General features: G+C 48.0%; 1 protein-coding gene across 1 annotated transcript in view; it reads left to right on the top strand.

Annotated features, from left to right (window-relative positions):
* Positions 1 to 12,923, top strand: part of pdzd8 (PDZ domain containing 8) — a 33,323-nt gene extending 20,400 nt beyond the window's left edge. Inside the window, exons 4-5 of the mRNA XM_060073906.1 lie at positions 7,044 to 7,206; positions 7,632 to 12,923. Of these exons, the coding sequence (XP_059929889.1) occupies positions 7,044 to 7,206; positions 7,632 to 9,991 (2,523 nt within the window). The 3' untranslated portion in view covers positions 9,992 to 12,923. The remainder of the gene's footprint in view (positions 1 to 7,043; positions 7,207 to 7,631) is intronic.
* Positions 12,924 to 13,391: the final 468 nt, after the last annotated feature.

Here is a 13,391-nt window from a genome sequence, read left to right as displayed (position 1 = left end):
TAGTCAATTCTGTAAAAGTGGATCAGAAAATGTATTACATTGATACATATTGGGACGGTCTGTGCTTGATGGATTTGATTTTTATCTTTTTAATTGTATGATATACTTAAACTAGAAAGAAATGTATTGATAATGTCTGATTTGAATCTAGTAATTGATCAGTAATCGGTTTTGGGGATCTCACAGGGATTCTGGACTGCAGAGGTTTCCTTTGATGGGTTGGCGGAACAGTGCCTTGTTGATTCTTTTTGTACATTGCCTCACATTGAGATCCAATAGGACTCAATGACGTGCATTATTCCCAATCCCTCACTCCGATATGAAGTGACCCACGATAAGGATCACATTATAGGGATCCCTATTGTAGGCGTGATTGGATATCAATTTCAGCGAGTAGTAAGAAACCGTAATAAGTGCGGAAGACTTGAAACTGTTAATTACATTATGGACAATCCGCCAAAGAGATAGCTAACCAGTTGAAACACCAACTTGATGGACAAGCCGCTAAGGTGCTAGCAAGCTAGGCTCAAACACCAACTTGATGGACAACCCGCTAAGGACCTCGCCAGGTTGAAATGCCAACTAGATAAGGAAAATGGTTTCCTGCTCTCCTTCAGAACATCCTGTGTTTGTGTTCCCCAATGTCGTCTTTCATTTCCTTCTATTTTTTTCCTGCCCTTGCTTCACGAGAACGGGAGGAGGGCGTCACGGTGCCGATAACGGAGCGTATGCTTTCCAAGGAAAACAGAGGAAAGAAAGCCTCACACGAATGGGACTGTGCACGGGCGTTGTGTGGTTTCTACACATATTTAAGTGCAAATTTTGCAAACTAGCTTTTGTGTCCAGCGCTCTACTGCCGGCATCGTCTCCATAACAACTCCCTTAGCCTTTTTTTTTTTTTTTACTGCTTTTGAAAGCCAGTCCGTCAGGATGAAAGCACAACTTGAAATCTATAATCACAACGAAGCCACACACACACACACACACACACACACACACACACACACACACACACACACACACACACACACACACACACACACACACACACACACACACACACACACACACACACACACACACACACACACACACACACGAGTTGGAGACACCGTGAGCTTTGTCTAAAATAAATTGGAGAATTATTCGAGGCACAGAGGTTCATTCAATCACGCCTTTGATCATATTTGATCTCTGGGACGACGAAGAGAGATATTGCTGTCTTCTACAAGTGGGAGGTAAAACATGGGCTGGAAGGTAAATAATACACACTATGAAGACTGAAGAGTGAAACAAATAAAACTAAGGGTCCAAACACAGTCAACACGCCTGCTGTACTGATGCAGTCCGCATCTTAAAGTGACAACTAATGTAAAAAACGACATTTCGAAATGTGTATTCCATAAGCTGTTCCCATTTTCTTTTAAATGCAACAGGTTGCGATTCATCGATAAATGGCTAACTAAACGGAACATACATTGATTATATAATCACATTGGGTTCTGTTGACCGATGGGCATTTGCCATGATCGGTGACATTTTACACACCTAATGACGAATTGCTCATTTAAAAACACTTTGGCAGGTGAACCCAAAGGATAGGGGTTCATGTGTTCCAAGAAGAGAGGGAGAGCTTTTAAACCCCTCCCTTAACCTCTTTCTGAGCGCTGAGGCCACCATCTGCTCAGCCACAGTTTCTGTTCTATTGGCCCTCAGGCTCCATTAAAACAATGGATGACTTGCCTCATGTTTGACCAGGGATAGTTACAAGTGGGCTAGAGCTGCGTGTGTAAATATATTGACACACACATAGACGCAAGCACACGCACTCATAAAGAATAATCAATAGTACGTTGAATCCTTACATTGAAAGTAATCAAAGTATTTGAAAACGTTGGATTAAAAGGGATTACAGTACATGTCATTAAAGGTTACCGTTTATCCAGAGCCGTCGGGGGAGAGAAGGTGTGTGTGCGTGTGTGTGTGCGCGTACATCCACTGTTGATCACACCGTGATGATTCTCCTTCCTCTCTCCCCTCCTCCCTCCTCCTCGCTTCTCTCCTCCCTCTCCCACTCCTCCTCCTCCCAGCAGCAGAGGCACTGGTGTCTCTAATTGAATGTGGCAGCGATTGGGGCCGTGTGTTGCCTGTGGGGGACTGCTACCCTATAACCATACACAAATGGATCTGACATGTGCTATTAGATTAGATTACCGGCCTGCGCGGTGACGGAGGGAAAGGATTTTCTCCTCCGTCCAGTGGAGCGGCTGGCCATGACTCCGGCCGAACTAGAGCTCAGTAGAACTAGACCTCACCCTATCAGCTTCATCCTCCCCTCTCCTCTCCTCCTCCTCTTATTCTTCTTCCTTCTCTCTCTTCTTCTCCGCCACCTTCTCTTATTCTTCGTTCTCCTCTTCCCCTCTTTGGATCCTCCTCCTCCTCTCTCGCCCTCTCTACCCCTCTGCTCCTCCTCATCCTCCTCTCTTGCCCTCTCTCCCCCTCTGCTCCTCCTCCCCTCTCGCCCTCTCTCCTCCTCCTCTGTTTCCCTCTCTCGCCCTCTGCTCCTCCTCCTCTCTCAACCTCTCTCCCCTCTGCTCCTCCCCCTCCTCTCTCGCTCTCTCTACCCCTCTTCTACTCCTCCTCCTCCTCCTCCTCTCTCGCCCTCTCTCCCCCTCTGCTCTTCTGTCTCTCTCCCCTCCTCTTCCTTCTACTTTTCCTTCTCCTCTCAGGCCCTGAGGTGAGCTAGCTGCAGCCAGCTAAGGCAGGACTCACCTCCCTGCAGCCAGAGGAGCAGCTCCGTCCTCCCGACTGTGTTCAGGTGTTTACTGAAGAGATGTTTCTACTGGGGCCAGGGTGTTCAGGTGTTTACTGAAGAGATGTTTCTACTGGGGCCAGGGTGTTCAGGTGTTTACTGAAGAGATGTTTCTACTGGGGCCAGGGTATTCATGTGTTTACTGAAGAGATGTTTCTACTGGGGCCAGGTTGTTCAGGTGTTTACTGAAGAGGTGTGTCTACTGGGGCCAGGGTGTTCAGGTGTTTACTGAAGAGGTGTTTCTACTGGGGCCAGGGTGTTCAGGTGTTTACTGAAGAGGTGTTTCTACTGGGGCCAGGGTGTTCAGGTGTTTGAAGAGATGTTTCTACTGGGGCCAGGGTGTATCTGGGCATTTAGCTGATCTGCTCTGCACACTGTGGAACTCACTCCATCCACGAGTCCGCAAATCATACACTGTCACAACTTTAAACTTCTTGTTCGTCCCCTCCTTTGCACAGCAATTCATGTTGGAGCTGTTCCTAGTTTCTCCGTGTTCACTCTATACTTAGTTATTATCTCTCTATCATTTGTAAATATTTCCTGATGCTTCTTGGTGTGTGTGTGTGTGTCTGGGGGGGGGGGGGGAGACTATCTTGCGGTTGAGGTCGGAGCAATGGGGTGGAAGTGTGTGTGTGTGTGTGTGTGTGTGTGTGTGTGTGTGTGTGTGTGTGTGTGTGTGTGTGTGTGTGTGTGTGTGTGTGTGTGTGTGTGTGTGTGTGTGTGTGTGTGTGTGTGTGTGGGGGGGGGGGGGGCAGCCATTGGAACACATTAACCTTTCATCTTGCTCTCTGCTCCCTCGCGAAGATCAAAGCCCCCCCCCACCCCCCCAACCTCTGTCCTCTCATCCGATTGGTAGTTGCTACGCAGTGTGGTGTTAGCCTAGCGCTCCCGGATGCTGAGCCACTGCCGGGCCGCCATGCGTCTCCTGCTCGATGGTAACCACGTTAGGGGCCCTCGCCACGGCAACACGATGAAGCACCGCCATTAAAGAGTACAACAAGCTCATTGAGGGAGGGAGGGAGGGAGGGAGGGGGAGGGCAATCAGCTGGGATGGAGAGAGAATGGAAGTGTGTGTGTGTGTGTGTGTGTGTGTGTGTGTGTGTGTGTGTGTGTGTGTGTGTGTGTGTGTGTGTGTGTGTGTGTGTGTGTGTGTGTGTGTGTGTGTGTGTGTGTGTGTGTGTGTGTGTGTGTGGTTTGTCACGTAGCTCTTGGATGAGTTGTAACGAGCGTGATTCAATCTGTTCTGCCATCTCTGGATGCATTACATAGGGAACTTCTTAGACGCATGTACGCAACAGGAGAGAAACCCTGGAGAGAGAAAGAGAGCTGTTCTGGAAGATCTGTGAGATCTGCGCTCTTTAATGCACACCTGCTGCAGAGTGTGTGTGTGTCTGTGTCTGGTGTGTGCGTGAGTTGGCTTGAATACACCTTTTTTTCCTCTACTTTTGTTTGTTCGTGTGTATCTGTATGTGCGCCGTGTTTTTTCCTACAGTGTGTGTGTCCGCGCAGTGTGTGTTTGTGTGTGTGTGTTATGCATAGGTAAGGGGACAAGCCCTCTATTTGCACATCAGAAGAACAAATGCGATCGCTCTCATATGCTAATCACACGGCCAGCGTGGGTAGTGAGACATTTAGAGACCACACTCCAGGTGCACACACACAGACACAAGCACACACAGACACAAGCACACATGGACACGGACACGAGCAGACACCGTCCCTCTCTCACACACACACACACACACCTGCTGACAAGCACTATCTCTCTTTCTCACACGTACACATGCACGCGTTAACACACGTACTCACACACATCTGCTGTCATCACCCCCTCTATGGTTTCACTGGCTGTCACTCATTACACATCAATATACAAACGCACAGTTCAACTTCGGGTGTCCCAATGAGTCACCACTGGTCAGGCTGGTGTGTGTTACGACTTCTTTTATATTATTACTTTGTTGAAGGGAGCCTGAGACTCAAGCATTAAATTGCTCTTTCTTCAATTGTTGTGAACATCACAAATAAACCATCTTGAAAAACAGCCATATTATTCATCTTATTATGCATTTTAAAATGAAGGCATTAAAATTGACTAGTGGTGACCACATATGAATAGGGAGGACTAGATGCTTACTAATCATAACATAACATATTAGAGATATCAGTTACACAACGTGGTTGAAGGCCACAACCATCCAGTAAAACAAACCTTTAAAATGATCAACCCTGTGATTATTAAACATACCCCTCCATTATGAGGTGCTTTAAAGACGACATCCTCAGACAGACAGGCTTTAGAGAGGGACCTGTCTATCTCTGTCTGTCCCCCTCCCCAAACACACTCCACTGTAATTGTCCTCTAGTGGGCGTAATTGTTGCTCTGAGCTCCCATTTTACGGGTGTGACAGGATTCGTCCTTTCCCTCTACAACTTCCCTCTTTTTTCTCACACACACTTTCTTTTGGCTATTTGAGGGGGGGGGTTCACATAGTGAATAGAATACTATGCAGTCTTTTCAAATATTTGATAAAATACAACATAATATAATGATGCCAATTTTGCCATTTGTGGAATTTGGTCTCTTGCGCCACTTTTATCTTTTTGTCCCTCTGAGATCCCTCCAACCTCTCTTACTCTCATCAGAAGGTCAGAACCCATCCTTCAAGGCGCCCTTCTGCTGCTCATCATCTGCGTATTCACTGCTGAGCCATAACTCCATCACTCCCCCCCCCCCCCCCCCCCCCACCAAAATGGCACTGGAGGAAATTGCAGTCGTTCATCTTAGTCTGCGTGCGTAATCTCAAGCTTGGTCTGCAAGGATCATGATTCTTCAGACCAGAAACGCCTTTTCTTCTTTTCATTGCTCCTCCTCTCCCACATTCTCTTTGTGTCTCTCCTTTTGTGTGTGTCTCTGTCTCCATGTCTCTCTGTATCTGTGTCTGTCTGTCTGTATTTGTCTCTGTCTCTCATTCTGTCTGTCTCTGACTCTCTGTCTCTTATCTATCATCACTTTCGTCTCAGAGATGGTTTTCCCTCTGCCTCAATATCCCGGCTCAGACTTCTCTAGCCGTGGTTTTTAATTGGGTTTCTTCAGTGTGTAGATAGTCTTGGGGCGTGGTGCTGATACTGGTATCAGATTGATCCAGTACCAATGAAATTTGAAATGACACACAACCATAACCAACCCCCCCCCCCCCCCAAGTATGTGACCGAAGTGCTCATCAATGGAAATGAAAGAAATGGGATAATAGTGCGAAGAGTTGTTTGGAAATATTTTGCTTATATTATATTGTGTGGTTTTCTCGAGTGTAATAATGTTTAAAACACATAAAATCCCAGACACGTTAAAGCGTTCTGCCTTTTTGCACAGCACTGCAAACCTATTGGTTGGTTTCAGAATGTCCTTACTTTACCCTAAGATGTGTCGAACTATCGATGAAGGCGTGAATCGACAAATGGCATTTATTATATTTATATGTCAAGAAAATAACTCAATACTCGTGTAGTGTGACTAATGAACCTGTCAGTGATGAAGTAGAAACTAGCGTACATTATCGTCACCTAACGGGTCATGTGACCCGCTACACTGCTTTGTATTTTGAAGGTGGTCCGATATTTTCCTATACGTGCGTTGCGTGATACGTGACTCCAGTTCGTCATGGAAACATGGTTTTGGTGGCAGACCTCCCTTGTTGTTGCTAAATCAGTCCTTATTGTTCTTCTGTGTTGTCGGAACACACAGTGTGGCTATATATGCTCACCTCCGGCCGTCACACATCGGTCTAATTTAGTTATATTTACCCTGGGAGGGTTTTTCAGGCCATATTAGGTTGCTGTGAACACAGATTTAGAGACAATAAGGTGCTGATAGGCTATTGTTTAATCTTTCCTTGAACGGTACGTCATTACATTTCATACACTGATATACAGACATCAGGGAAGTGTAGTGGCTAGTCCTATTTGCTCAGTCTACCTGCAGCATCCTTCAGCCAGGTGCCTTCCCCCCTACCTAGTCCTTGGTAACGTGGACTATCACAGTTCACCCGTTAAAGTCTGTCTCAAATATAACTGAAGATGATCTAAAGTCTCTATGGATGAAAGCGTCTGACAGAAATTAAAATATTTTTGAACGCTGCTGTGGTTCTGTGCACTGTACTTAACCTGCTGTAAAAGACAGGCTGACAATGACTCACTGACTCTCCCTGTGTGTGTGTGTATGTGTCCTCAGACAGAGGTCTTCAAGGGGACGTGTATCAGCATTGGCATTACTTTCCGCCAGGTCCCTGCCAGCGAGGCCGACGCCGTGCACGTGTGCATCGAGACGGTGACGCCAAACTCCCCCGCCGCGCTCGCCGACCTGCAGCGGGGCGACCGGCTCATCGCCATCGGAGGTGAAGAATGGTTATATTGTCCTTTTTATTTTGTTATATAATTGTGTCTGCCACGTGTGAAGCGCTTTAAGGCCGTGAGAGAGGAGCTTTGATACATTACAATGTATTAAGAGTATGAGGAGAGACTGGAAAATGGGTAGAAATAGAGAGGGAAGGAAATATAGCCTAGGAGCACGGGTAAGAATGGAACTGTATGTATCGCTACATAGTTTTGAGAAGACACGCCAAGTACTGCAGACAAACTGTAAAATATAAATTCATTCAATATTGTTATTATGAGAATATATTTTGTATGGAAAAAAAATATGAAAATATGACCTTTTTAGTAAAAGTTAGTTAACCCTTTAGCGATAAGCTTGACCTTATTTCATTGTATGGTTGTTTGTGTTGCTGGAAACTCAAATCTCCTCTCTCTTCCTCCCCAGGTGTGAAAGTGACATCCTCTGTACAAGTGCCCAAACTGCTGAAACAAGCAGGAGAAAGGGTTGAGGTTCTCTATGAAAGACCAGTCCGCCATCAGAGCTACCCACTAGGTAATCTAGGGCCCCTGCATGAGGGCCTGAGCCATCTGGAGGACCCGGCCTTCATTGGTCCCCAGGGGCCATCAGGATACGAAGAAGATCCGGCCCCGATCAGCACCGTCCCAGACATGGTGGACTGCAAGGAGATTGACTCTGAGTTTGAGGAGTTGATGGTGGACTCCAAGCCGAGCCCGACCAGCAGCCCTGGTGGCGCCAACCCCCCCGACGCTAGGGAGGACTCCCTACTCACAGTAAACCAAAGCCCCAAAAGGGCCGTGGCCAACCTAGCCTCAATCTCACCCATCCTAAACCGCAAGCTCCTGCTGGTGGGGCTCCAGTCTCCTCTGAAGCCACAGCCCAAAGAACCACCGAAGCCCTCGCTGCCCAAGAGCAGCGGGGACTCATTGGATGCCGGTCCCCAGCGGCCCACCGTTCCTCCCCCGCCGCCCCCCACTCGGCCTCCGGTGCCTCCTCGACCACAGATAAAGTTGACCACGGCCTCCTCTGAAACCAGCCTGTTGGAGGTTACTGATCTGACACCAGCTACCAGCTCTGCTTTAGCAACTGCAACCACCACCTTCTCTATTGCCAGCAACCCCTGCACCACCACGTCAGAGAAGTCCCCCGAGAAGAGTCCCGTCCACACAGCCCCCGGTGAAAAGGCCTCTGCGGAGAAGAGCCAGGTCAAGGCGACGGAGCCGAAGCCAGCCATGAAGCAAGCAGAGTCCTGCGAGGAACTCTCTGCCCCTTCGGCTGCCCCCAGTAGCAGCAGGCCTGACTCAATGAAAGACAAAAATTCAGAGAGCACCTGCAGCATACGAGACAGCCTGGAAGACAACACCTTTAGGGAATGCCCAGAGACCATGTTCCGCAACAAGTCAGGCCGCTGGAGCAACGCCTCGCATGTTTTGGAGGTGGAGAGGAACCATCGTTACCTTAACGTGGCACTGTGGTGCAAAGACCCTTTTAAGCTAGGCAGCCTCCTTTGCCTGGGCCACGTGAGCCTCCGACTGGAAAGCGTGGCCTTGGAATGTATGGCCACCGCATCGGCTGAGTACCAGAGCACATTCAGGCTAGTGGCACCAGAGCCCAGGGCTAATGTTAGCCGCACAGCCCTACGCAACCTGAGCACCCACAAGGGCTTCAACGAGAAGCTTTGTTACGGAGACATCACGTTAAACTTCTGCTACCTGGCCGAAGGGGAGCCCGACTATTCAGCGAGGATGGTGGAACGGGAGCGAGAGGGAAGCCTTCAGGAGGAGGACCTTAAGGACAGGGAGAGGGAACACGTGCACGTGGCCCAGCGTGACGATATGGCATATGGCGCTCTGCAGATGGCCGAGGTTCGTCACAACTTCCAGGACACCCAGTTCCAGAACCCCACCTGGTGCGAGTACTGCAAGAAGAAGGTGTGGACCAAGGCGGCCTCACAGTGCATGATCTGTTCCTACGTCTGCCACAAGAAATGCCAGGACAAGTGCCTGGCCGAGAATCCGTTTTGCGTGGCGGCAACGGACCGCCGCAGCGCAGACCCAGAGGCCAAATCCACCATTAACCGAGCAACCAGTGGCATCACGCGGCACATCATCAACACCAGCTCCCGCCTGCTCAACCTGCGGCAGGTTCCAAAGACGCGCTTGGTAGAGCAAGTGGTCGACATGGGTCCCGGCACAGTGGAGCCCTCCCCAAAACACACCCCCAACACCTCTGACAACGAGAGCAGTGACACGGAGACATACGCCAGCGGGGCAAGCCCCTCCAAGCACCCCTCCGGCGGCGCAGGCATCTGCAGCGGAAAGCTGGCACGCCGGGAGGGAGGCCTGGACGACAGCGTGTTCATCGCCGTGAAGGAGATCGGACGCGACCTCTACCGGGGACTCCCCACGGACGAACGGTCCCAGAAACTAGAGCTGATGCTGGACAAGCTCCAGCAGGAGATCGACCAGGAGCTGGAGCGCAACAACACCCTGCTGTCGGAGGAGCGCGAGGCCACGGATGCCCGCCGAAAAGCAGCGCTGGCCAAGTCCGGGGAGAGGCTGCAGGCGCTCACCCTGCTGATGATCCACTACCGGGCCGGCATCGAGGATCTGGAGTCTGTGGAGAGCACCTCGCCGTCGGAGCCACACAGCTTCAAGGCTAAAGGCGAGGAGGATGAGTCTTTGACAGCGGCGGAGATTTATGACAGTGACATGTGCAGCCCAGTGGAAGTTCCGCCGCTGGACGACATCACCGAGGAGCAGATCTGTGTGGAGGCCCTCCACTAAAGAAGAAAGAGAGGAAAGAGACAGTGGGCTGCAGTCCGGGCTCCTGGCCCCTAGACCCGGTTTAAGATTCAGTTTGGTCAAAGAACTGTCCCTTATGGAATCGCAGGTTATTACAATGACTGGTCATCATCACATTTTGTGAATCAGAAGCAGCAGTTGAAATGACCGGCTGTTTGTCTTGCACTGTCCCTGTTTGTTGGTGACTCTTTAATTTTGAGGGGAGTTTCAGTGATACTCTAGGGGTATTTCAGCTATACTTGATTAAGATGAGAAGGGTTCAACATTTGATTCATGCTTCTTCTCACTTCTTGCCAGATCTCTGTGGGCAGCCTGCTGCAATTTCACATAAACTACGGAAACCCTGAAGGATTGGGGTATATGTGTTTCTAATGATAATGGTTTCATTCCTTTTGTTTTCGTGGGCTTAATGGTGGATCAAGTTCCTTAAGAACTCATCGCTGTGTGTCAGCAGAACACTAGGAGTCTTCTGATCACTAATAACTTCTCTCTTCATTAACCGCTTAACCGCTAAATTAGCTTTATATCAAAATGTGGTTATTGATTATTATGCTGAACTTGATTATTGACACGTCATCGGTAGTCATTTTATATTTATACATTATACATATATAAATAATATACATATTGAACAAACTAAGGAATTATTGATTAATAAAGGTTTGTATTTTATTAAAAGGTGCAATAGGTTGACGACGTCAGTAAAGGGAAAATGAATGTCCCAAATATTTGATCATATCATTTGGTAATCTGAGATAGTGATGAGGAATTAGCTATACTAGTTGAGTAGCCTTACACCTTCCATCACAATGGTGTGGAAGTAGGCAAGTAAATGATTAGCCCAGCCTCCCAGGCCCATCAGCATCATCATAATGGATAATGTTTGTTAAGAGAGAAGCGAATCTGATCAGGATACTGTTGGTCTTCTGACTTGGATCTAAAGTCAGACCATACCGTACTTGAGTGGAACAGTCCCTGGTTCTTTACGAGCCTCCATAGTAAATCAAAGTACACGTAGGCCTACACTGAATTGTAATGTCTTAATTCTGGACTATCAAATTAGGTCATTTTCTTCAACTGAATTCGGTTTTCAAAGGGACGTTTTAAAGTGACTAATTGTATCACCCCTCTTCATTCCGTCATATGGAAAATGGGACATTTACATGTGGTTCAACATTATTCGCTATTGCTAACAAATGTTTGTTAAAACAGAATATAGTAAAAAAAGAAAGTGTCGATGTGATTATGAAATAGCAGCGGCTTGGGTGTTTTAAGCTAGCTCCTTAGAGACCATTAGAGCATGGCCCTGCCACCTGCTAATTGGCAAAATCATACGTGCAGATGCATTTAGTCAAACCTCCAAACCCTGGAAGCACCCGGCTCATCGCAAATCTGGAATAAGTGTCTAGAAAACGTAAAAACACAAGAGTAAAACAATGGAGGAGGAAATCCGCCTCGACCACGTCGTGTGTCAGGGAGTCTGTCCAAAAGGTCCTAAATATCCGGAGCACTTTCTTGATGACGTTTTAGCTCCTAGGACACCTTAAAATGCTTGTTGGCTTTACAGCAATGTGTGGAACAGGCGTAAGATTCGATTTTTTTAAGGAAGTAGATAGGTTTGTTAAGTGAGGAGCACTGCTAGTCCGCATCGGCCAGGTCCGTTGCCAACTTGCCACCCAGTTGTAGGCCGGGCCGTTTAGCACATGTGTGTGCCGAGCTCCTTGGTTCCTAGAGGAACACCTGCCACGCCTCGTTTATTAGTTAGTCCTTTATTATTATTATCGTTAACAATAGGATAATTTAGTTGTTGGTGTGTGCGTCTCAAACCCAGCCTGCTTTCTGTGGCGCAGATATATCACTGACTGACTTAGTTTGTAATAATCACTTCACTTCTGAACAAATGGACTAACGTAACATCTCCCGCCGTTTGCGGAGTTGTGTGTGTGTGTGTGTGTGTGTGTGTGTGTGTGTGTGTGTGTGTGTGTGTGTGTGTGTGTGTGTGTGTGTGTGTGTGTGTGTGTGTGTGTGTGTGTGTGTGTGTGTGTGTGTGTGTGCGATGGATTAATGGACGGATGGATGGATTTATTGTAACCGGTTATGAACCGCTTCAAGTTGTTTTTGATTTAATTGTGGGACCTCCAGCAACCTTAAAGAGTTGTTGTCATATCAGGACGAATGTATCCCCTGCTCCTTTGTCTTCGTCTTCTTCCTCTTCTAATGCTGCTTGGCGCCTTCCCCCCCATCCACTCTGTAGAAATCATGTCCGTTCATGTCTGCTGTTTCAGTGAAGCTTTCATAACCAAATATCACCGTTCCCCTAAACATGTTCCACGCAACAGTCTTGCTACCAAATCGTAACTACCTTCGTCGTTTCCTTTTTAAGACCGTCCACTTCGTCGCTACGGCAACGTACGCAATACTTACTGACCATGCCGAGGGACTTGGGGGAGAGGGGGGGCGGGTTGTTCGACTTCCTGTTCCTCCTCCCCCCAAACCCCCCGTGTGCACGTCATGGTGCTTCTCTCAATAGTTCCTGGCTGCGCTGTTTGTCGATGTATCTCCAATTAACCCTGGTTTCGCTATTGTCATTTGAACAACTTCACCCTTGTAGTACCCCGTCTTTTTGTGCGTGGTGTTGTGGATGAGCGCTGCTTTTGACGCTGCTATTGAAGCGAAATGTGCTCTTATTTTGAAAATAATGAAACCACATCGCCATCGCCCCCCCCCCCCCCCCCCTATTTTTCACTGACTATAGTGACTTCTCACGCCATTGCTTCCAGCGAGTCGTGGTGGCATATGTTTTCTTTCTATTTGTGTGTTTGTCCATTTGAGTGATGTCTTGCATCATTGTGGACATTGCCCATGTGATGAAGCTGTATTGTACATAGCCTAAATAAATATGCTCACCCTCTGATCCACTGGGTTGGTTTTGTTTAGTATAGTTTTTAGGCCTCAGTAGAGGAGATACAATGGCTTTAAAACTGTAACGTTGTCACCCCCTCCTCCACCACCACCACCACAACACACATGCAAAACAGATGCATATTTTTTTGGGAAGGAAAATATTGTCGATCATGTCTGATTCCCTGCAGGAAGCATGGTTGGACAGATTCTTGATGGAGAGATGGGGGAGAGAGAGATGGGGAGTGGGGGGCAGCATTGTTCAAGCATCTGCAAGGTAATTGGGGCCCGACGGCGAAGATGGACATGCTGATTATAGCGTGGCTGCTCCTACACGGGTGGATTTATAGTGGAACATTTCTCCACCGTCATCTCCCTCTCATTCTCTCTTTCTCTCTCCCTCTCTCCTGTCCCCCTCCGCAAATCACGAGGCATCACGTACCAATCTCAAAGGGAAGGGTCGGATTTGTTGATATGTGAA

Source organism: Gadus macrocephalus, chromosome 15 (assembly GCF_031168955.1).
Source record: "Gadus macrocephalus chromosome 15, ASM3116895v1".
Taxonomy (NCBI): Eukaryota; Metazoa; Chordata; class Actinopteri; order Gadiformes; family Gadidae; genus Gadus; species Gadus macrocephalus.
Note: the sequence above shows the minus strand (reverse complement) of the source record. Positions and strands in the feature narration are given on the sequence as shown.